Source organism: Aethalodelphis obliquidens, unplaced genomic scaffold, assembly GCF_003676395.1.
Source record: "Aethalodelphis obliquidens isolate GAN/ISIS:26980383/991018 unplaced genomic scaffold, ASM367639v1 scaffold1, whole genome shotgun sequence".
Classification (NCBI taxonomy): Eukaryota; Metazoa; Chordata; class Mammalia; order Artiodactyla; family Delphinidae; genus Aethalodelphis; species Aethalodelphis obliquidens.
Window position 1 is genome coordinate 25,336,820 of NW_020837945.1, and position 23,586 is coordinate 25,360,405.

At 34.7% G+C, this 23,586-nt stretch overlaps 1 protein-coding gene across 1 annotated transcript in view; it reads left to right on the plus strand.

Moving 5' to 3' along the window:
* TMPRSS15 (transmembrane serine protease 15) overlaps nucleotides 1-23,586 on the plus strand; it is a 133,512-nt gene that overhangs the window by 24,497 nt on the left and 85,429 nt on the right. The window contains exons 6-8 of the mRNA XM_027101029.1: nucleotides 4,009-4,142; nucleotides 10,102-10,210; nucleotides 18,134-18,240. Coding sequence (XP_026956830.1) covers nucleotides 4,009-4,142; nucleotides 10,102-10,210; nucleotides 18,134-18,240 — 350 coding nt within the window. The remainder of the gene's footprint in view (nucleotides 1-4,008; nucleotides 4,143-10,101; nucleotides 10,211-18,133; nucleotides 18,241-23,586) is intronic.

Below are 23,586 nucleotides of genomic sequence, written 5' to 3' on the forward strand. Positions count from 1 at the left end.
ATATATATATATATATATATATGTAGAGAGCTACCAAATCAATAAACAAATCTACCAATGATAATAAACTCTAAATACTAACCTAAGATAAACATAAAACCAGAAATCAATTAAATGCAGAAAGCAAACCCTAAGTCTACAGTTGCTCCCAAAGTCCACTGCCTCAATTTTGGGATGATTCGTTGTCTATTTAGGTATTCCACAGATGCAGGGTACCTCACGTTGATTGTGGAGATTTAATCCGCTGCTCCTGAGGCTGCTGGGAGAGATTTCCCTTTCTCTTCTTTGTTCGCACAACTCCTGGGGTTCAGCTTTGGATCTGGAACCCCTCTGCGTGTAGGTCGCCTGAGGGCGTCTGTTCTTCCCTTAGACTGGACGGGGTTAAAGGAGCAGCTGATTCGGGGGCTCTGGCTCACTCAGGCCGGAGGGAGGGAGGGGCACGGAGTGCAGGTCGAGCCTGCGGAGGCAGAGGCCGGTGTGACGTTGCACCCACCTGAGGCGCGCCATGTGTTCTCCTTGGCAAGTTGTCCCTGGATCATGGGACACTGGCAGTGGCAGGCGGCAGAGGCTCCCGGGAGGGGAGGTGGGGATAGTGACCTGTGCTCACACAGAGGCTTCTTGGTAGCGGCAGCAGCAGCCTTAGCGTCTCCTGCCCGTCTCTGGGGTCTGCTCTGATAGCCGCAGCTCGTGCCCGTCTCTGGAGCTCCTTTAAGCGGCGCTCTCAATCCCCTCTCCTCGCGCACCAGGAAACAAAGAGGCAAGAAAAAGTCTCTTGTCTCTTCGGCAGGTCCAGACTTTTCCCGGACTCCCTCCCGGCTAGCTGTGGCGCACTAACCCCTTTTGGCTGTGTTCACGCAGCCAATCCCAGTCCTCTCTCTGAGGTCTGACCTCCGAAGCCCGAGCCTCAGTTCCCAGCCCCACCCGCCCCGGCGGGTGAGCAGACAAGCCTCTCGGGCTGGTGAGTGCCGGTCGGCACTGATCCTCTGTGCGGGAATCTCTCCGCTTTGCCGTCTGCACCCCTATTGCTGTGCTCTCCTCGGTGGCTCTGATGCTTCCACCCTGCCCACCCATCATCTCCGCCTGCAAAGGGGCTTCCTAGTGTGTGGAAACCTTTCCTCCTTCACAGCTCCCTCCCACTGGTGCAGGTCCTGTCCCGATCCTTTTGTCTCTGTTTTTTTCTTTTTTCTTTTGCCCTACCCAAGTACGTGGGGAGTTTCCTGCCTTTTGGGAGGTCTGAGGTCTTCTGCCAGCGTTCAGTAGGTGTTCTGAAGGAGCTGTTCCACTTGTAGATGTATTTCTGATGTGTTTGTGGGGAGGAAGGTGATCTCCATATCCTACTCCTCCGCCATCTTGAAGGTCTCCCCCCCATGTTGGTTTTGATATGAGGAACTTCTCTTTATTCATGGACCAAGACAGCTGAAGTGTGTTTATATACCAGAATGTGGAGATAGAGTACAATCTTGGCATAATATAATATTTCCACCTTCAAATCAAAATATTTCAAACTAGAGTTATTTTCTAATCCCACCAGCTGTTTCTCTTATAATCACTAACATGACTAATGACCGTTGGTAATTCAGCTGGCCACTCCAAAAGTGGACTTACCATCCTTAGCATCCCCTTAGCCACCGCTCTCTGATCAGGGGCACATCTGGTCACTAAAGCTCATCAATTCTACTTATAAAATAGCGGTTGGAATATGCCCTATTTCTTCTGCAAGTGCAAGAGTTGAGTTCCAACCCTCATCAACTTTCACCTTGACCATTGAAACAGTTTCTCAATTGGTCTGCTCCGAAGAGATTCTCCACTTGGTCCTGGAATTGTCTTTATGGAACATGGACTGGTCATATCACATATATATGTAAACACTTTCAATGCCATTGTTTATAGAAAAATAATATGTTAAAAGATTTTTAAAAAGTCCCCCAGAATTTGGCACTAAACTCCCTTCCTGCCATAGCTTCAATTAACATCCCAACATCTAGATAGAGTCCTCTGTTCTGCATATATTAATATGCTCTTGTCATATCACTATGTATACATTTCACATACCTCTCTTCCTTGTGTATTTCTAAGCATCCTTCAAAATTTAGTTTATGCGAAGATGCTTTCAATCCCTGCCTCAGAAGGAAAATAATCCATTGTGTAGCCCAGTCTTTGATGTTCTCATATCACTTTTTTCTACATCATTTAAAAAATTTATTAGTTAATGAACCAGTCTCCAACTAAACTCCAAGCTCCATGAGAATAGCCTCTGCCTTACTCATCCTTTTATCTCTATCCCTTAAAAATCCATGACACAAAGTAGAAATAAATACTTGTAGAGTGAATGAATGATCATTAATGAAATCAAAAGATCCCAAGGGGTGTCACTTGCCAGTGTGGTTTTGAAATTCATTCTATAAAGTTCAATAAGCAACAGACAAAATATGAAACATCAGGAAGTGAAGTTCCCATGAGAAGCATTAGATTAGACAAAATTATAATTTTCCTAGTTATATCCCCAAATCTATTCTTATAGATGCTGAACACTTAGAATTCTATTAACAACTGTTAAAATGAGACTTAGAATTTCTAGAATAATGCCCTTTTTCCTCATTTATTTATATATCAAGCATTTATGGAATACTATCAACACTATGCCTTTCATGGATTAGGGACTCAACAATTAAGGACTCTCTTGATGAGTATCTCATATATATCTCATAATATGCATATGTGTTTATTCAATACAATTTTTATCAATTATTATTCGCTTAAGTGGGACTATTTTGTCATTTGGGAATGGCTCTGGTTTTTATCCTTTCCTATTTTAGATGTTAGGTGATCCTTGAATTTCCCAATGGTTTATATCCACGTTAATTACAGACAATTACAAAAGTCCAATTTAGTTGTATATATACTCAGCAACCCTGTCCATAATGTTCCTAATTAAGTATTACCTTAGCAGATTTATTGACAGAAGCACTTTTCTTTCTCCAATTAATTTCTTGGAGTATAAGGAGAAATTTCAGAATCAAATATATGTTTAAAACCCAGCAGATGGCAGTGTAATGCTAGTTTTAAGATTAAGAACAATAACAAAAAATGTTATTGAGCTTAAAGATTTTCCAAAAACTTTAAACTGTCATTGTTATTCTAATCATAGACAAAAAATATTCAAATTCTCACATTGCTTAGAAAATAAAAACATATGTGTTTATCTAGTGGGCATACAAATATATTTTTAGAATTGCACCTAAAATTTCCAAGTCAATTTCTAGAAGTAAAATGTGTTTCTCAGTCCATCTCTATATCTAGAAATGTGGAAGAGGAGAAGGGGAAGGACAGGACAGGCTGAGAGGTACAAATTGATCAGATCATGGCCAGAGTATGGCATGGAGTCCTTCAGGGCCATGTTTGCACCTTTCCCCCAAGAACCTCTGATTCAAGAAGTGAGGAGATATTGAACAGAAATAACCTTTGGGTTCCTCATGCTCAATGCGCTGGGAATTTTAAGTGTTTTATTTTACTATAAAATAGCTTTCTTTGACAAATTTTACTCTGCAGGATGCAAACCTTGACTTCAGCCACTATATTTTCAAATGATAAGTTTATAAGTAAACGAAGTGGCTACTAGATACTGCAGATGATGTGATACATATTCCAATAAATTGTCCCACATTACACATTACAATCCTAGGAGGTGTAAATATTGGTGACTAAATGTCCAAACTGTAGTACTGATTTGTCGAGGTTAAAAATCAACAAAATAAACATCATATTTGACATCTATGAAGAAATATGTATCATTTCTTCAAAATTTAAAACTCTAAGATTTTACAAATGATCAATTAATTAAATGAAATAAATATTTCTTTTGGAAATTGAAATACATGCTTATAAGTAAGCACATACTTACCTAAATGACAAAAAATACATGATAACTATCCAGACATTGTACATATCTCATTAGTTGGAAATTAAATCTACTATGTGGGAAACTTATAAATCCAATCTTTTTTTAAAAGGACATGTCTCAGTAGAGTGCCCACCTGATTCAAGGCTGTGTGCTGATGCTCTAAATTGTATAGCAATTGATTTATTTTGTGATGGAGAATTGAACTGTCCAGATGGCTCTGATGAAGACAATAAAATTTGTGGTAAGTGATGACCTTCCCTCCCTCTTCCCCCTTCTTTTCTATCCTCCCTCACTATGTACTCACACACATACACACACACCCCTCAAGTACCAAAAACTACTGGAGAATGATATATCCCAATAGCTATGTTTATAATTTAATACAAAACTCCAGAAAATAATTATATTAATATTTCCTAAACTTTATCACATGACATTAAGCATATTAATTAAACAGAATTCCATTCGACAAGTGTAGAAAGAATGCTGTAGTTAATGTCTGGGGGAGGAGATTGGCATTATTTTTCATCCCATATTAAGCTACTACAAACTATTATGAATTTGAACACTTTTTCACCATCTTATCATAATATTGGTCATTTTATTTTTGCTATTTTAACAGTTTCTAACTCAGTAATCACCATCCCTTAATTTTTATTGTTGCCTTTATTCACCTTTTGGCAAAGAAACAAAAGATATCTTAAAAACTGTACTGAGTTGTAGTTCTGTGAACAAGGGAAATCAGCTACAAATAAGATCTTCATGTTTGATCAATAAAATATCTGTGTTTTTTTTTGTAAATTTTGGCATTTGTTTTGAGTGCTAATAATTTTTAAAATCACTATTATTATTATTATTTAACACTTAAGTAGTACTTACTAAATGTCAAACATGGCTCTAAGTGATATAAACATATTTCTTCTTTGGTTTATTTCTTCATTTTATCACTGGGTAATATACACATGAAAGATTAACACATAAATGTACATACAGATTGGTAAGGAATGTGAGGAACTATCTGAACAATTCTAATCTATAATTTGTTCTTGAAAAATTAAACAGCAGGAATTGAACAAATTTTTGGTGTGGTTTACAATCAGTTTAAAAATTGACCATGAGTACCATTAGTTCCCGAAATGTGAAAAGGCTTTAATTACAATTTGCTACACTTTGTTCTTCTATTATTTGTTACACTTTGCTCTTCTTGCTTGATTTTAATTGAAGATGAATGCTCCATTACCAACCGAAGTTTAAAAAATTACCTATACCCTCAGTATATACTTGAAAAGACAGGCAGTTGTTCTGTTTCCCAGAACCAACTCAAAAACTGGCAACTTGACTGAAGAGTCTTCTACTAAGCAATCCTAATTCAAATGTTCTTGGATAAAATTCAAACTTCAGAGTTTAACTACATACTTTGAAGTGTACTCAGAGCATATTGGAAGAAAGTGTAGGCTACAGAATATTTTTTAATCTATTTTATATAACTAAGTTACTCAAAGAAAAAGAAAACAACATCCTATTTTGCTATGGTTTTCAGGCAGTTTTCAAAACCTTTTCACAGAGAATGTGATGCAAGTGTGCCATCATGAGGTAATAAAGGTGATGCTGATTTATATTTCAAAAATAATGTGTATCAAAGTAAGACACATACCTTTAAGCCTGTATAATGATGATCGATAACTTTAAATGGGGAAAAATATATAAGATGAATAATCAGAAAATGAACCACACCTATTATGTGCTCTTTACTGTCATGGAGTTTATAATTTTCATAAAAAAATAGTATCCATGCATATCAAAAAATAACCATAGAAATATCCTATATGTGGCAACTTGTCCTAAAACAAGTTATAAGGCCATGAATTATTTTTCTTAGTCATTCTAAACTCATGACGTGAACCTCACTATTAGAACTGAATTCTCTAAATTTGCCTGAAAAACATAATCAAACTGCATTATTATTTTTCAATATCATGGAGGTTTTATGTTAATTTAAACAGTATCAATTCACCATCCATGTCACTAACTTTCTTAAGCCTCTGAATCCTCATTTGCCACTTTTACTTGATTCTCGTCTTTATTTGTGTTTTAAAGTTAGCATTATATCTATTTTTGAAAAACAATTTAAAGTTGTTGTGGGAAAAGTGGACAAATCAATTACTCTATCCATCTAGGATTTTTCAAGCATATATAAGTTGTTTTATTTATTATTTAATCATGAATGATTGTGAGTTCTTCACCTCAGCACCACCTCAAACTTCTATAGCATAATTTCTACATGAAAGCCCTGTCCATCAATCTATGTTCACTGAAAGATTATTTTAAGAGAATTCTCTATGTGAAACTGACCTTTGCTCTATCTCTTTTTTCTCCTCCAGCTGTGAGCTCTAATTCTAGTTTGTGTTATTAATAGAGTCATAATAATGTTAACTTGCTAAACAGCTTCTTTTACAGTCTTTAGTTATTTAGGTTTTCACAACTTATAGCTGACTATAGCAGAACCAAGATTTCTTTAAATTGTTTTTTTCTTCTGATGAAAATTGCATCAGCAGGAAAGTTCACTTTTTAGCTGACCTATGAGAAGAAGAGATGCTGACTCAAACAGCCTTTAGGACAATGTTCAGGCCTGTTTGGAAGTTGGCAAGTGTCTCCATAGATTGTTTGCATGCACAATGTATGTGCATGCCTTATACGTATGTGCACAATAGATGGGCAGAGATCATGTTTGATTTACGTTCCTAGAGAATTCAAAACCCTGAGAAAACACACAACTAATAAACATTGAGCCAGCAGAAGGAGCTGGGTCCTAAGAACACACCTATATGAATCCCATTCCATTACAGGCAATTTCAGATAGTGCAATAGAATGGCTGATATTATTTGGCAGGCTCATTGATCTCTCACTGAGAATTTTTTTTTGATGTTACACTTAAAAGAACTTCGTAGTCAAAAATTATAATCCTGAATACCCAGTAATCCTACTCAGCCATGGCTGGGTTATATCTGTTTTGCCAAAAGTCTGTCCTGCTTCATGACATGTAACATCAGGTTCTCCAGAAATATCCTGAAATTAAATGAAAGAATGTACGAGAAAGTCCCTAGCACAAGCCTATATCTTGAAATGATAATATTTTGGCATTCTGAATTTTGCTATTATAAGTAGTTCAATATTATTGTAATTTTATTTTAAATGTGTTCAGGAATATTCTTCTTAATCTTTACTTAAGTGCAGGAATTCCCAGAGGCCCTTTAGAGCAGAACTAGACCTGTAGATTATCCATTTCCACTAAAACTCAGCAACTTCATAGAAAACTGAACAGGCAAACTGATCATATTCTTAAGGGCAAGCTAAATATTATGATAAACAATCTTAGCAATGTAAGACAATTATAGTTTATTTATCACTTACATTATAGTCCAAGAAAGATGGCAAGAGGCTGTGTTCTGCAGACACTCAGCATGCCGGTTCCTCCACCATCCCTTCTGTGTCAAGTTCTCCCCTGGATCCTTTGCAACCTGCTGAGAGACAATGGAAAAATGTTATAGAAGATCTTTTTAGAAATCATATCTGGAGATAAACACAATCACTTTCACTATAGTTTATTAACCAGACTGTCACGTGACCCATTTTAGGATATGCAGTCTAGTCATGTACCTAGAAAGGGACTGAATAAGGGTATGGCAAACATACAACAATCTCTGCCACCAGGGTCATCACTCAGCTTTTTGGAAATTTATGAACCCCATTGTACAGCCCAAAGCTATTGATATCTTCCCCCCAAATATGTAGTGAGTGGACATGAAGAATTACTAAAGTGTCACCAGCTTTGCAAATAGGTTTTACAAATTCTAAAACCAGTCTTGTTTTTTTCCTTTTTTCACTCTATCTTTTTTTGCTCCCTCCTGTTTGTTGTGAAGTGCTGTTGCAAACGTGATCTATATTCTAATTTTAAAAACACTGGACATGACGAAATTCTTTTTATTTTCTGTTTCTTCTTTCATTTAAAATCTCTCTCTCTCTCTCTCTCTCTCTCTCTCTCTCTCTCTCTCTCTCTCTCTCTCTCACACACACACACACACACACACATCCTGCTTTTCAACGACTGAGTGATGTCACCCTGATAGCTCTATATATTGCTGTATTAGGCTAATATTAGGTATTGCCTGGCTTTGAATCAACCTTTGTAAGCTGGAAGAACTTATGTTAGTTAACTTACCCGTTCTGTACCTCAGCTTTCCCACCTAAAACTTCATAAATTTGTGGTGAAGGGGACATTAACACTTATATAATGACCTTAGAGCAATGCTGGCACATAATAAACATTCCACCAATGCTAACAGTTGTATTTTAGGGCTGGTAGGATTGATTGTTCTTTCTTACTGTGTTCCTAAGTGTCATAGTTTAAATATAAACTAATTATAATAGTGGTGGATTTTCTTGCACTGCCTGTACTCTTGGAGCCCACATGTTTCTTGACAAACTGTGACTAAAAAGCTCCATATATCACTTAAAATACAAGCAGACACTATTCTTACTTTTATGGTCATTGAAGCTAAGGGATTTTCTCATTTATTCGGCGTGGTTTGTGATGCACAGAGAGTTAAGAGTGAAAAAGGAGATTTTCTTTTTTACAACTAGAAAATTATTTCGCTCTGCATTAAACAGACATATATTTTACTGTTTATCTTCAAATCATACAAATTAGCCTTAATTGTCCTTTCTGCTCCAGCAAGTATTACACGTAAGGTGATTCAGTTCTCTCAACAAGTCACAATTTTTTCTCTTTAATTTCCTGAAGTCTATGATATTGGGTTATTATCTTTTCTGTTCTTAATTTTTTTTTCCCTTGGGAATTGGGCTATAATAATCCAATGCATAATCCAATGCAATTAATTCCTAGGACATTATTCTTAAATGGACTTTGTCTTAAAATTTATTTACCTTTCTTTATGCCTCTACCTTATATGCCTTTTAAAAATGTACACCAAAAGTAGCAAAAAGCCAACCAAAATGTGGTATTTTTATCAAGATTTCTATGTGCTTTTCAATTTCTTTCTTCTGTTCATATAAAATGTTTGATGTCATATAATAGCTTGTGTTTTATAACTTGGCAGAATTACTGTGTAATGTTACAGTGGGTTTTTCCATTTATCAATTTAAGATTAGCTTATTCTGCACTCAGATTCCAAGGGCAGCAATTTAATTTTGATAAATTTCCTTGATTTCCCTGCCCTCTATCAACACTTCCAACATACGAGGAATAAACAAAATACCAAAAGAAAAAGGACATATTCCAGGAGTCATTATTTTAGAATTTTGGTGTCAACAGTAGTAAGAATATAGAAAATAACCTAAGAAAAGCTAAAGATTGTGAAAATCAAATCAGTTTTATTTTTAATGCATACTATACATAGCAAGTATAAAATAAAAAGCTACAAATTATGACTCCTCTTTCATGCTTTCAAGATTTTAATCTAGTAGGAAATGACTCAGATATAAATTAAGACAACTAGTAATTCATGACATTAAGGAGATGTAAGAGAAGTACATGAAATAAATGTGCTACAAGAATTAAAAGAGGAAAATGAGTTGTCATGGGAGAGAAAAACACACTCAGGAATATTGAATGAAAATATTGAGCTAGATTGTGAGTCCATACAAAAGGAGCAAAAGTGATGAAGGTTAAAAGTTGTGTGCAGTAGATTGAATGGAAGGATCTCTTCAGGCCCCTTTCACCATATGTATCATTTTCCTGGCCATTTTCTGATCATTTTCAGGAAAACGTATCACGAGTATGCATAGAGGAAGTTCACCCTAGCTCCAATTTAATGGGGAAAATAAAGCAAAAAATAGTAGTTGCTTCTTTAAATTGGAAGTTTACAATTAAGGTGTATTTGTTTTCTTACAAATATAAAAGAATATACTAAAAATGCAACTTAACTATGGGTATTTAGAAATAGAATGATTTTCTAAAGGATCTATAATGGGTTGTGTAAGAGTATTTGAAAATAGCTAATAGATTTAAAACACAAAATCTGATCTATTTCCATTCGATCATTTTAGTTTTGTGAAATGGCCTCTTAGAGATTTAATCATGAGTAGTCTATGAAGGTTCGTTAGGCAATTTGAATCCCATTTCATTTGAGAAACCCTTCCAAGATTGTTTTGTCTAATATTAATTGCCATTTTTTCACAGCCACAGCTTGTGATGGAAGATTTTTGTTGACTGGATCTTCTGGGTCCTTCGAAGCTGCCCATTATCCAAAGTCTTCTAATCCAAGTGTTGTTTGTCGGTGGATTATACGGTAATATACCATCTTCTATTCCATGTTCTTAAATCATAAAGTCTTTCTCTGATGCAGTTAATCTTACCATATTTAGTAATGTATTTATGTTTTGGACAATTTTTTTCATTAACTACGAAGCAAAGCCTTCCCAACTGATATCCTGTCCAAGAAATTTCTCTCTCATTCTTAACCTTTTAAAAAGGAATTTTGCCCTATGAACAATAAATGGGGCCATCTCATTGGGCTTTGTAGAAAGTTTCTTTTTTCCATATAGTTGGCACAAATCAAATGCTGCCAAAATTAACAACATGCCTGTATGTCTGTGTATTGCAAGAAACTGTATTTCACTTAGCTGCATCTTAGCTACAGAGTAGTTCTTTTCTCATTATGCTTGCATCCATGTGAAATCTCCGATGGTGTGATTTGGTCATGGCAGATCAAGAGCTCATACTCATCCTTTGTGTTGTATCTTGAATAACACTTAGTTCACTTACTATATATTTGACCTCCAAGTCTTAATTCAATTGACGAATCCAATCATTATGATGATCAAAATAATCAAACTGCTGATAGCTTGTCTACTTTAATATTTGCCTAAACGTTTTTCACAGAGGAGTAGTACCTAATGTTTCTCTCAGATATTTCAAGGTAAAGATCATTTGTACTAGAATAAATATAAGGAGCTCTGAAATAAACTCATTACAATTGTTTTAAAAGTACAAGACTTCTCACAGCCTTAAATAAGTTAAGATGCAAGTAAATTTCCCCCAAAATATACAGTTGACCCTTGACAACAGAAGGCTTAGGGGTGCCAATAGCCCATGCAGTCAAAATCCCCATATAACATTACAGTTGGCCCTCTGTTCTATGGTTCCCCAGGGTTTGTGTAGTATGCATTTATTGAAAAAATCCACATATGAGTGGATCCACATACTTCAAGCCAGTATTGTTCAAGAGTCAACTGTATATATATATTTTCTATTAAGCCACTGAACATTTTTCCCCACAGAGCATTCGGCATAAGTGCTCTGTGGAATTCATTTTGAGAAATACATTCTAGTTCGTTCATTTTTCTTAACAGCTGGATGAGATTATGGTTTCCCAATCTGACCTACTATATATTTATTTTAATCATTGTGATAACTCACTAGAAAATGGGGAATCAATATAACAGCTGGTTAGAGAAGGCTAAAAGACAGAGCTTTGGGTTCTTTCCAAACAAATGATAAAAAATGGCCCCATAAAGACTCACAAGAGTTGTTTTCCTGAGTAGACATATTCCAGAGATGAGATGAGGTATGAAGGGAAGATTGTTCTAAGCACATTTACTTGGCATTATTCAGGAAACCAAGAACATATTGTTCTGCTTAAATAATTTCTATTTTGGAGCTCAGCCTCATGTAAGTCATGTGATATAACTAAGAGCACTATTTCCTTTTTTTCATGCTCTAAAGAACATACTTGTGTTCCAAAGATAAGATTTTGTATTTAAAATGGCAGTTCTAGGTAATTCTTGTCAAGTGAAAACTTAAAAATTTAGAGGACATCATTTCTAATATAATCACATCATATTTAAAGAGAAGCATTTATAAATGGCTATTAGCATTGTTCATAAAAAAAATGAAAAATATTCAATTCTTTACCTAAAATGCCAGCAGAAAAGCTTAGAAAAATCTTAAATTACTTCCTTTGAAAATTGAAAGAAAATGAATTCTAACTGATCTACATTCCTAACTACACAGTGATTTCTTCATGTGATCTTTGAAATTTTATTAATACTAAATAATGATAATTTAATTGTTCAATCCACTTCTTAGTAGAGCTAGGTCAAAACTACAGGGAGGTCTTATAAGCAGATCACAATAAACTTTTTCTATAATAGTACATAATATCATTTATGTAATAATCACACTATGTTAATTAAAGATTTGTATGGTTCTATTCTTTTTACTTCTTTTTCCATCACTTAATTTTTAAAACTATTTTAAGAAATCCACCATTAATCTAAGGATGATTTTTAAAACCTATAGAATCTAAAATAAATAAATACTGTACTTCATGATAAAATTATGATTTAAAATTATATAAATAATCTAAGTGTATTTTCTTCTCAAAACTGATTACTACATTAGAGATGCATTAGACCTGATGGTTTGTTTTTCCTAATGGTGATCAAAATGCGGTTAAGACAATAATGTTTCTTACAAGCTTGGAAGACCAAATAACTAGTGGAGAAATGGTTAAGATGCAATTAAGCTATATTTTGGGATTATATTAAGACCACATGTAGCAGAGTGTCAGTGATGGAGAATGTGAGCACTGGAGACTGTCGGCATGGGTTTCAAATCTGGCTTCTTCAGATTCAAGATATGTGATCTCAGAAAAATAACTAAATCTCTTAGACAAAATTTCTACATCTATAGAGTTCAATATCTCTAACTACAGGGGTCAAAGTCATTATGAAAAGTAATATTGAATGTAAAACACTTAGCACTCTATTATATGCTCAGTAAAAATGGGCTCTAAAAAGAGTAACTATTGATACAAAAATGTAAAATATAAAAATTACATTTAGGAAATTATCCTTTCCTTCAAAAATTCAGAAGGTAACTGTGGTTAATATTATAAAAACATCAGATATGATATTCTACAATTAATCTCACCTTTATAAATGACTTTGTTTTATTGCAAATAAGTTGGCTTTTCTGAAACAGAAGAAAGTAGAAAACAGTATGCACTCATTTCTCTCCTCTACCTGTCTACTTTGAAAAAGTAAACAGCTTCTGAACACAAAGTTTCCTAGGAAGCTCCTCTTGCATCCTTTAGTTTCTTGAAAACAACATCACTTGTTAAAAAAACAAACAACACAAACAAGCAAACAACAACAACCAAAAAAAACCTCACTGTTTTCTTGCCTGGAGACACCAAAACTTTCATTAAAATAAGAGAAACCATCCCTGAAGGCAGCTTATTTCTTCTTCCTCTGTCTTCTTCAGTTTTGATGCTCGATTTCCTAAAGTTCGCACTAGCAGGCTCACTTTCCACATGGCTGAAGAGACCTAATAGAGGTAGAATTTTTTTAAACAGCTGCCATCATCTGCTTCTCTCTCCTTCTCTCAGTCTGCTCTGGGAGTATCTCCTGCTCCCTCATGTTGATCTCCTTCCACCCCTGTCAACCTCCTGTGGTTACTAAATACATCTGAGGGTAGCCCATGAGCATGGCATCTTCTGCATCTGCCTATCTTCCTCCAGTGGCCCTCAAACCTGAGAGCACATCACAATCACTCCTGGAGTATTTAAAAATGTACATTCCCAAATCCATTCCAGAACCATGGAATCTGAAATCCAGGGTTGAGGTCCCTGTGTCAATATTTTTTAAAACCAACCCACCATTGTTCTAACATCACCTTCCTGACAGCAAACACTGGTCATATCCAAAAACCTGGGTTACTGCTTACATGTCTTTTAATCCTCCCCTGCTAGTCACTGCCATTGCAATGTTGTCAACCACACTCCTTGAAGACTAAACCTTAGCCCTGCCTCCAGCCCCTCATCAGGGATCTAATATGTTTGCCAAACCTCAGGTCTTGCCCCAAACGGACATTTCCCAACCATGAAACTTAGAGTTTCAAAATTAACTACATTTGTGATGAATGTCCCCAGTTTACCAACTGATCAAGGTACTACTGATAACTTACCGAAAATCCAAACTTGCCATGCCCCTGGGCAGGAGCCATGATTCAATCAGCAGCCTCCACAACCAGCCTCTGAAGCCAAGTATCTTCTCAGTCTTCTTCTTGGCTTTGGAGACTAGATCTCTCCCTATTATCCACCCTTTCAATATTCAACCAGCTTCAACATTATCTATGCTCTGCTTTAATTTTTTTGGCCTTCCTCCTTTTTGCAGAGTTCAGGGGAACCTTGTACCTCCAAACACTAAAGAATTACTCACATTTCTGATCCTACACTTCAGTGAGACAGTATAGTTATAAATAGGCATTGCCCTGGACACCTTTTCCCCAAACTGAAAATTAAAATTTGAACATTTTTCCCCACAGAGCATTCAGCATAAGGTAGATAAGCCATTGGCAACTTGATTATTTTGATCATCATAATGATTGGATTGGTCAACCAAATTGAGAGCTTGGAGGTCAAATATATAGCAACTGATCCAAATTTTATTCAAGATTTAGCACAAAGGGTGTATATACAGGGTGTTCTCAGCTTTTAATCTGCCATGACTAAATCACACCATAGGAGATTTTCATACAGATGTTGGCATAATGAGATAGGAATTATTCTGTAGCCAAGAAGCCTCAGCTTTTGTTCCCCCACAGATATGTTGATTTAACAGTGAAATGTGAACCAAAAGTCATTTATGGGAATTCCAGAATTCAGTTAAGAAGTTGAATACCGCAGGTGAACACAAAGCCAAGGACAGCTGCACTGAAATGGACAAGAAGATCAAGTTTATTTTACCCTCCATCAACTCCTTCCCCAACACAGCACAGCTCAGCACAAGTCTTGACTCACTACTTCTTCCTTGGAAGGAAAAAGAAGGATGAAACATGCATCCAGTGTCCCAGCTTTTCCAAGAGCTGCCTAAGAGACTAGTTTCTGTCTCACCTCATATGGATAAGTGATGGAACTAGTATTGTTTGGATGCCTGAGAGATACTGAGAACAAAGAGAAGTGGATACAGCTTGCTATGGCCAGCAAGGCTTGATACAATTGGGAGAAAGTGTGCAATTCAAGGCTTCTCCCTAAGGATGGAAAGAAAGAAGTGCAGCATGCTTCCAACATTCTGTTTCAAGAGCTTCCCCAGCAACGGGTATATGTCTTGCATGAATGAGGAGCTGATGAGCCAGCACAATTTGCATGGACTGTGGCTGCAGAGAACAAGGTATAGTTGGGTGACATGCTGTGGTAGGACCAGAGAATATGCAGCACCACATACAGACACCAGAGAGAGCAAAAAATTAGATACCACTCAAAAAGAAACTTGCAAGGTTCTAATTGCTCTTGAAGAGTCAATGGATCTCATACTAAATCAAAAAAGAAATTAGAAAATGTCTTGAAGCAAATGAAAAACAACAACAACAGCAACATACCAAATCTTATGGGATAGAGAAAAAGAAGTGCTAAGTGGAATAACCTAGAAGAAAAGGATAAATCCCTAGAAACTTACAATCTACTAACACTGAATCATAAAGAAATACAAAATCTGAACAGACCATTTACTAGTAAGAAGATTGAATCAGTAACCAAAGACCTCCCAACAAAAAAACCATGACCCACTGGTTTTACTGGTGAATTCTACCAAATATTTAAAGATGAGTTAATACTAATCTTTTTCAGACTCTTCCAAAAATTGGAAAAGAAGGAACACTCACTTTGATACCAAAGCCAGACAAAGTCACCACAAGAAAAGAAAACTACAGTCCTGATAATATACCTCTGATAATATAAATGTACAAATCCTTAAGCAAAATACTAGCAAACCAAATTCGATGGAAAATTAAAAGGATTATACACCATCACCAAGTGAGATTCATCTCTGGGATGCAAGGATGTTTCAATATATAAAAATCAATCAACTTGATACACCACATTAACGGAATGAAGGCTAAAAATCACAGGATCTTCTCAACAGATTCAGAAAAAGCTTTTGACAAAATTCAACACCCTTTCATGATAAAAAACACTAAGCAAAATAAGGACAGAAGGAAATTACCTAAATCTAATAAAGGTCATACAAGAAAAGTTCAGAGTAAATATCATACTCAATGATGAAAACGTAAAGGCTTTTCCTCTAAGATCAGGAAAAAAACAAGGATGCCCCCTCTCACCACTCTTATTCAACTTAATACTGGAAGTCCTAGCCAGAGCAATTAAGCAAGAAAAAAAAAATACAATATATCCAAACAAGAAAGGAAGAAGTAAAATTATCTGTTCACAGGTGGCAAGATCTTATATATAGAAAACCATAAATTCCACAAAAAAACCTGTTGGAAATAATAAAATAATTCAACAAAGTTACAGGATACAAAATCCACATAGAAAGATCACTTGTGTTTCTATACACTAATCATCCAGAAAGGAAATTAAGAAAACAGTCCCATTTACAATAGCAGTAAAAAGAATAAAGTACTTAGGAATAAACTTAATCAAGGAGGTAAAAGACACAGTGAAAATAATAAAACATTACTGACTGAATTTAAAGACAAATAAATGGAAAGACATCTCATGTTCATGGATTTGAAGACTTAGTATTGTTAAAATATAATAATGTAATATAATAATGTCCATACTACTGAGCATGATCTATGGATTCATCACAATCTCTATCAAAATCCCAATGATTTTAAAAGAAAAAAAGAATCCTAAAATTCATATGGAACCACAAAGAACCCCAAATAGCCAAAACAATCTTGAGAAAGAGAACAAAGCCTCATACTTCCTAATTTCAAAATATATTACAAAGCTACAGTAATCAGTACCAGTATAGTACCAGCATGAAAATAGACATACAGACCAATGAAACAGAATAGAAAGGTCACAAATAAGCCCACACATATATGGTCAAATTATCTTTGACAAGGATGTCAAAACTACACAACAGGGAAACAATATAGTCTCTTCAACAAAGGATGTTGGTAAAACTAGATATTCAGATGCAGAACAAAATTGGACCTTTACCTTACACCATACACAAGAAATAAACTCAAAATGAATTAAAGGCTTAAACATAAGACCTGAAATCATAAAACTCCTAGAAGAAAACATAAAAGGAAAGCTTCATAACATTGGTCTTCACAATGATTTCCTGGATTTGAAAACAAAAGCGCAGGCAGCAAAAGCAAAAATCAACAAGTGACAATATATCTCATTAAAAACCTTCTATACAGCAAAGGAAACAACAGAAAACAACAGAATGAAAAGGCAACCTAAGGAATGGAAGCAAATATTTGCAAACCATATATCTAATTAGGGTTAATATCCAAAATATATAAGGAGCTCCTACAAAACTCAATAGCAAAATAAACCAAATAAAAAGTGGGCAAAAGACTCAAATAGATATTGCTCAAAAAAAAAAAGGCATACAAATGACTAAAGTGCATCGCTCAACATAGTAATCATCAGGGAAATTCAAATCAAAATCATAATGGCCATTACCAAAAAAACAGAACATTATAAATGTTGGTGAGAATGTGGGGAAATTGGATCCCTTGTGTGCTGTTGGATGGAATGCAAAATGGTGTAGATAGTATGGAAAACAGTATGAAGCCTCCCTAAAGGCATAAGAAATAGAACCACCATATGATCTAGCAATCCAATTTCTTGGTATTTTTCCCAAAGAATTGAAGTCAAGATCTCTAAAAGATACACACTCCTATGTTCATTGCAGCATTATTCACAATAGCTAAGAGGTGGAAACAAACTAAATGTTCATTGACAGATGAATAGATAAAGAAAATGTGGTGTATACATACAGTGGAATATTATTCTGTCATTAAAAGAAGGGAATCCTATCATAGGCAACAACGTGGTTGCACCTTGAGAACATTATGCTAAATGAAATAAGCCAGTCATAGGAGGACAAATCTTGCATGATTTCACTTATATGAAACATCTAAAGTATTCAAACTCAGAGAGTCAAAAAGTATAATGGTTGTCAGAGGCTGGGAGAGAAAAAATGGGGAGTTACTGTTCAGTGGGTATAGAGTTTCAGTCATGCAAGTTGAAAGAGTTCAAGAGAGCTGCAGTATAATATTGTGCTTATAGTTAAAAATACTGTTCCATACATTTAAAAATTGTTAAGAGAGTCTATCATGTTACATATTCTTTATCACAATTAGAAAAATACATTCAAATTCTAGAATACATTGAGTTGTGCCAACTGTTAAGAGTGTAATAGTCTATTTTTTGCTTTTAATTTAGTGTAAACCAAGGACTTTCCATTCAACTGAACGTTGATTATTTTAATACATATTATACAGATGTATTAAATATTTATGAAGGTGTGGGTTCAAGCAAGATTTTAAGAGGTAAGTTAAAACAAATATACAGTCCATTATCAAAATGAAAATATGTGGAAAACTTTTTGGAGTGATGTGCTTTCCCTTTGATTTTTTTTTTTTGAGGTTGTATGTCTGGTTTTATTTTCTTCCAGATATGTAGCAATATGATTTGTGAAATAACCCATTCTCTTATTGATGCGAGTTGTTTGTTTGTTTGTTTATTGGAGTATAATTGCTTTACAATGCTGTGTTAGTTTCTGCTGTACAACGAAGTGAATCAGCTATATGTATGCATATATCCCCTCCTTCTTGGACCTCCCTCCCATCCACCACCATCCCACCCATCTAGGTGATCACAGAGCACTGAGCTGAGCTCCCTGTGCTATACTGATGGTTCCCACTAGCTATCTATTTTACACATGGTAGTGTATTTATGTCAAACCTAATCTCCCAATTCATCCTGCCCTCTCCTTCCCCCACCCCCCATGTCCACACATCTGTTCTCTACATCTGTGTCTCTATTCCTGTCCTGGAAATAAGTTCATCTGTACTATTTTTTTAGATTCCACATATATGCATTAATATATGATATTTATTTTTCTCTTTCTGACTTACTTCACTCTGTATGACAGATTGTGAGTCCATCCACATCTCTGCAAATGACCTAATTTTGTTCCTTTATATGGCTGAGTAATATTCCACTGTATATATGTACCACATCTTCTTTATCCATTCATCTGCTGATGGGCACATTTAGGTTGTTTCCATGACCTGGCTATTGCAAATAGTGCTGCAATGAACACTGGAGTCCTTGTGTCTTTTCGATTATGGTTTTCTCCAGGTATATGCCCAGTAGTGGGATTGCTGGGTCATATGGTAGCTCTATTTTTAGTTTTTTAAGGAACCTCCATATTATTCTCCACAGTGGCTGTATCAATTTACATTCCCACAAACAGTGTAAGAGGGCTCCCTTTTCTCCACACCCTCTACAGCATTTATTGTTTGTAGATTTTTTGATGATGGCCATTCTGACCACTGGGAGTTGATACTTCATTGTAGTTTTGATTTGCATTTCTCTAATATTTAGTGATGTTGAGCATCTTTTCATGTGCCTCTTGACAATCTGTATGTCTTCTTTGGAGAAATGTCTATTTAGGTCTTACACCCATTTTTTGATTTTGAACTGAATATGAGCTTGTACTTTAAGTTACTGAAAGGAAAAAGAAAAACTGGTCCTGATTATAAAAATTAATAATTTAGTGCTCTGTGTAATCAAACTTCTTAGTAATAAATGATGTACTGTTTCACATGATTCTCTTCTAATTGATGTTTTAAAAGTCATGTGGAATTCTACTATACTGTAAGTGTTGCTCCCCATTCAGCAAAATTCAAACAAACCCTAAAAACAGCTATTTTGCTTCAACAATGAATCTCTTCTTTTTCTATTTTTATTATGCACTCTGCTTCTCAGTCTCTTGAAGGACTATTACTAATAAAGTTGGTAAAACAATGAGTAGATCAGGATGTAGTCTCACTAGATGGAAGGTGTGGATGGTATTGTTATTATGTAGCCATTTGTCATTATGGACATAGACACCAATGGGAACTGAGAAAGGGCAGGGAACGCTCTAATAATACATGTGTGACTACCCCACTTTATTCCATCTGGTCCCCAAATGAATAGACCTACTCATGGTATCCAACAAAAGTAGGAGTGAAATTCCAGGAGGAAATAAAATAAGGATGAAGAAAAGAATGTGGCAGCGGAGTCCAGGGAATAACTAGTTTTCCTCACACATTTGAGGAATAGTCAATAGTCATCTTAGCAGAGCTAAGGTTACAAATGACATCTCTTATTAACATGTATATAAAGCTGTATTTATTTTAATAATTTTGGATTTTAAATTGCACTTGTGAATAATGAAAATTAGATCCTATCGAATAAATGTTTTGATTGACTTATTGATTTGAGAAATATTTAAGCATATGATAATAATAAGTACTTTTTATTGGGTGCTTTTAATATGACACACATCATACTGAGTACTCTTTGCGGCTATCCTTATTTAATATTTTCAATAAATCTACAAAGTATGCATTACAGGAGAAGAAAATGAGATCTAAGAAGTTAAATGACCACAAGTCCACAAAGCTAGTTAGTGTTGGAAATAGAAATCAGACCCAGACCCTCCGACTTCAAACACAATGCATTTATTCATTGTGTTTTAAAAGCCCCAAGTACAAGTATAATCATGAGTATACATAAAACAGATGAACTCATGGTAAATCACATTTGGTTTAAATAAATGGACCAGCCATTTCATAATCTACTTATTTCTGTAGTTGATAAATCTGGCTCCTTAAAATTATGTCAACATAAATATTTACATAGGTGGACAAATAAGCCAGTTCATATAAATTTCTCCAAGGGCTAATGTGATATTAATAATAAATTTTAGCATACTTTGATCACTTGCAATATGCAAAGTAGTGTTCTCAGCACTTTAACTCAAAGAAAAAAAATTCTCCCCTGAACCATATTACACAGGTGCTATTAGAATCTTTATTTTACAGATAAAAACTAAATTCATAGAGGTTAACTTCCCAAAAATGATAGGTGTATATTACCCTCATGTTCCCTTCTCTTCAGATACCATTTGCCTGAATGCTATTTTTACTTATTTTCACATGCTTAGAGCATCAGAAATACATAACTAAATCTTAGAATCATTATATATAGTGATGTCAATAATGCACAAATAATTATCATAAAAATGCAATAAACTAAATAGAAAATAGAAAAAATCTAAGAAAATGAATTTAAATTATAACAAATAGGTAGTTTAATTTTTAAGGTCTTTTTGAAATATAAATGTATTTCAAAGTTTTTTAAATTAAATATTTTAATTTAACTTGAAAAAATATGAGAAATGGCATTAGCTGTTAAAATTGCTTTTAAAGTTTAAAATAATACCTTTTTTAAAGATATGTAAAAATGTCTTACCTCCAGCATCTAGCCCATGCCTGATATATTGTAAAAATTTAGTATTTGTTGATTTAAATTTAAACCAGCAGGTTTATATATCATGGTATTATAGTAGTTAATTAATGGAGATCAGTAGCATTTCTTATAACTCTACAGTTATTTTGTTTTGTAACAATGCTGATACTTTCACTCTTGATTCAAAATCCCATCTTTTTTTCTAAATATTTTAGCTAGTTTCTTATTGTGAGAGATGTGTACACAATTACTTTTATTAAATTACAATTCAGAATAAAGATAATTATCTTTATCACGTGGAAAATATATAGATATTTTAATTAAATCAAGGAAAATAAGATTATGTAAAGGAATTATAAGAAAATAAAAGTATCCAGTACCATAAAATAGTTCTTATATACTTGATTAGGGGTAAGTTAGTATGAACAAATTTTAAAGGCATTTTTCAGTCATTTTTATATACAGTCATGATGTAAAAGTTCTCTGAATAGATTAACAGGATAGTAGTCAAAAATGTTTTCTTTAAACTGTAATGATGAAAGTAAAATATTCAATTCATTGGTGGTAATAATTAACAGTACTGGGTATGGAAGTGGTAGAAGATGATAAATATGCTCCATTAATGCTTTATTCAAAAAATACATAGATATATTTATGTATCCTCAAAGAAAGACAACAGAAACAGCCTGTATGAGCACGCTGAAACCAATTTCAAGTTGACAAGCCAGGAAAATGCATTTCTGTGTGTGTAGTTGTTACACCATTCTTTATATCCGAAGTGCTTAGCTCTTCTTCTGTTCCCAAAGGACTATTAATAGCATACCCCCAGTATTGGAGCTTAGCAGTTTAAGGACATGTTTTTAAAACTGAATCACACAAAAGTGGGCATAGATATAGACGAAGTTATATAATAAACATAGTGGATCTTCCTGAATTGTCAACTTATCCTACAACAAAAATAATCGTATTGTGGACATGGAATTAAATAATATATACAAACATTTTTCACAGTAAAACATTTTTATTAAAATTTGTGCTTTTATTAGAACACTTTCATGTAGCGTTAGAAGTACCCATTCATTCACTTCTGTTGATAGGGGTATGTTATATGGAAAAGTTTAACAAGCACTGGCTTAAGGTGTTGGACTTCCCAGAGGCTCTTGAAGATTCCTCAGTGATAGTCCCTGGAAAAATTAAGAACTACTTCCTCAGTACTCCTATGGCATTTCTCTCATATCTATCAATTCCAAAGTAATTTTTTTATAATTCATTAACCTGAACTTTTCTAATAGGCTAAGAGGGGAACTTGGTTATTTCTTCTCCAGCATTTAGCACCATACCAAATTTATAGTGAGCACTCAATAAAATGTGTTGTCTATATTAGAAATCCTTTATAACACACAAAGAAGTTAATCTAACTGCAGAATTTCTTCTCTTATGAATAGGATAAAATAAATAGTTTTGAGCTAGATCTGTTGAATTATACTCTATGGAAAGTCTGTTATCCTTGCCCATTGCCCTCATCTCAAATTTCCCTGAATTTTAATTATGCTTCCCAGCTTTCCTCTTTTGCAAAACTTATTCACCAGAGCCTTTATTGTTAGAAGACAAATGAGTTAATTCACACAAGTGTGGCTGCTTGGCAACTTTAATATCCATAGCAATATTGTTTTTTAGTAAAAGGCACTGGATTTTCTTAAGGAATTATTGCTTAAAAGTTTCTTGTGTCAGGTAGAGAAAAATCCAGGCTTTAGAAATTATTAGGAAATTATTTTTTTCTTTCAACTCCTACCCTGACTCTTTTATGACTCTTTTATGTAGGCAAACTCTATTGCTATATTTACTCACATTTTAGTTCATGCATCCAAAAATTGATTAAAAGTTTCCCATGTCTGACACAATGGCAGAGGCTCAGAAAGCGTTAAGTGTAGTCTCTGCGTTTTCAGGGCTTACAATCCAGTTGAGCAGATCAAGGAATAATAGCTAGCATTCACTGAGCACTTACTATATACCAGTCACTCTATCATGTGGAAATTACTTATTTACTCCTTATCACAAATGTTTATGGAAGGTGTTATACCACAACAGAGGAAACTGAAGCACTGAGAAGTCTCATAAGACGTGGAGCCAGAAATGAATCTCATGCTGACTCTGGAGCCTCTGTTTTTAACCAGTGTCTTCTACTACCTTTGTGGATGCATAAGATAATATTCTCTCCACTGCATCTGTGGCTCTGGGACTCTTTCTAGTCACAACTTTAAGAATGTGATAAAAGATTTACAAAGCCTCAATAGATGCAAATGTTCTACACCATTTCTAGAAATTTATGTGTAACTCTGAAGCGTATTAATGAATCTCAGGACATAAACCCC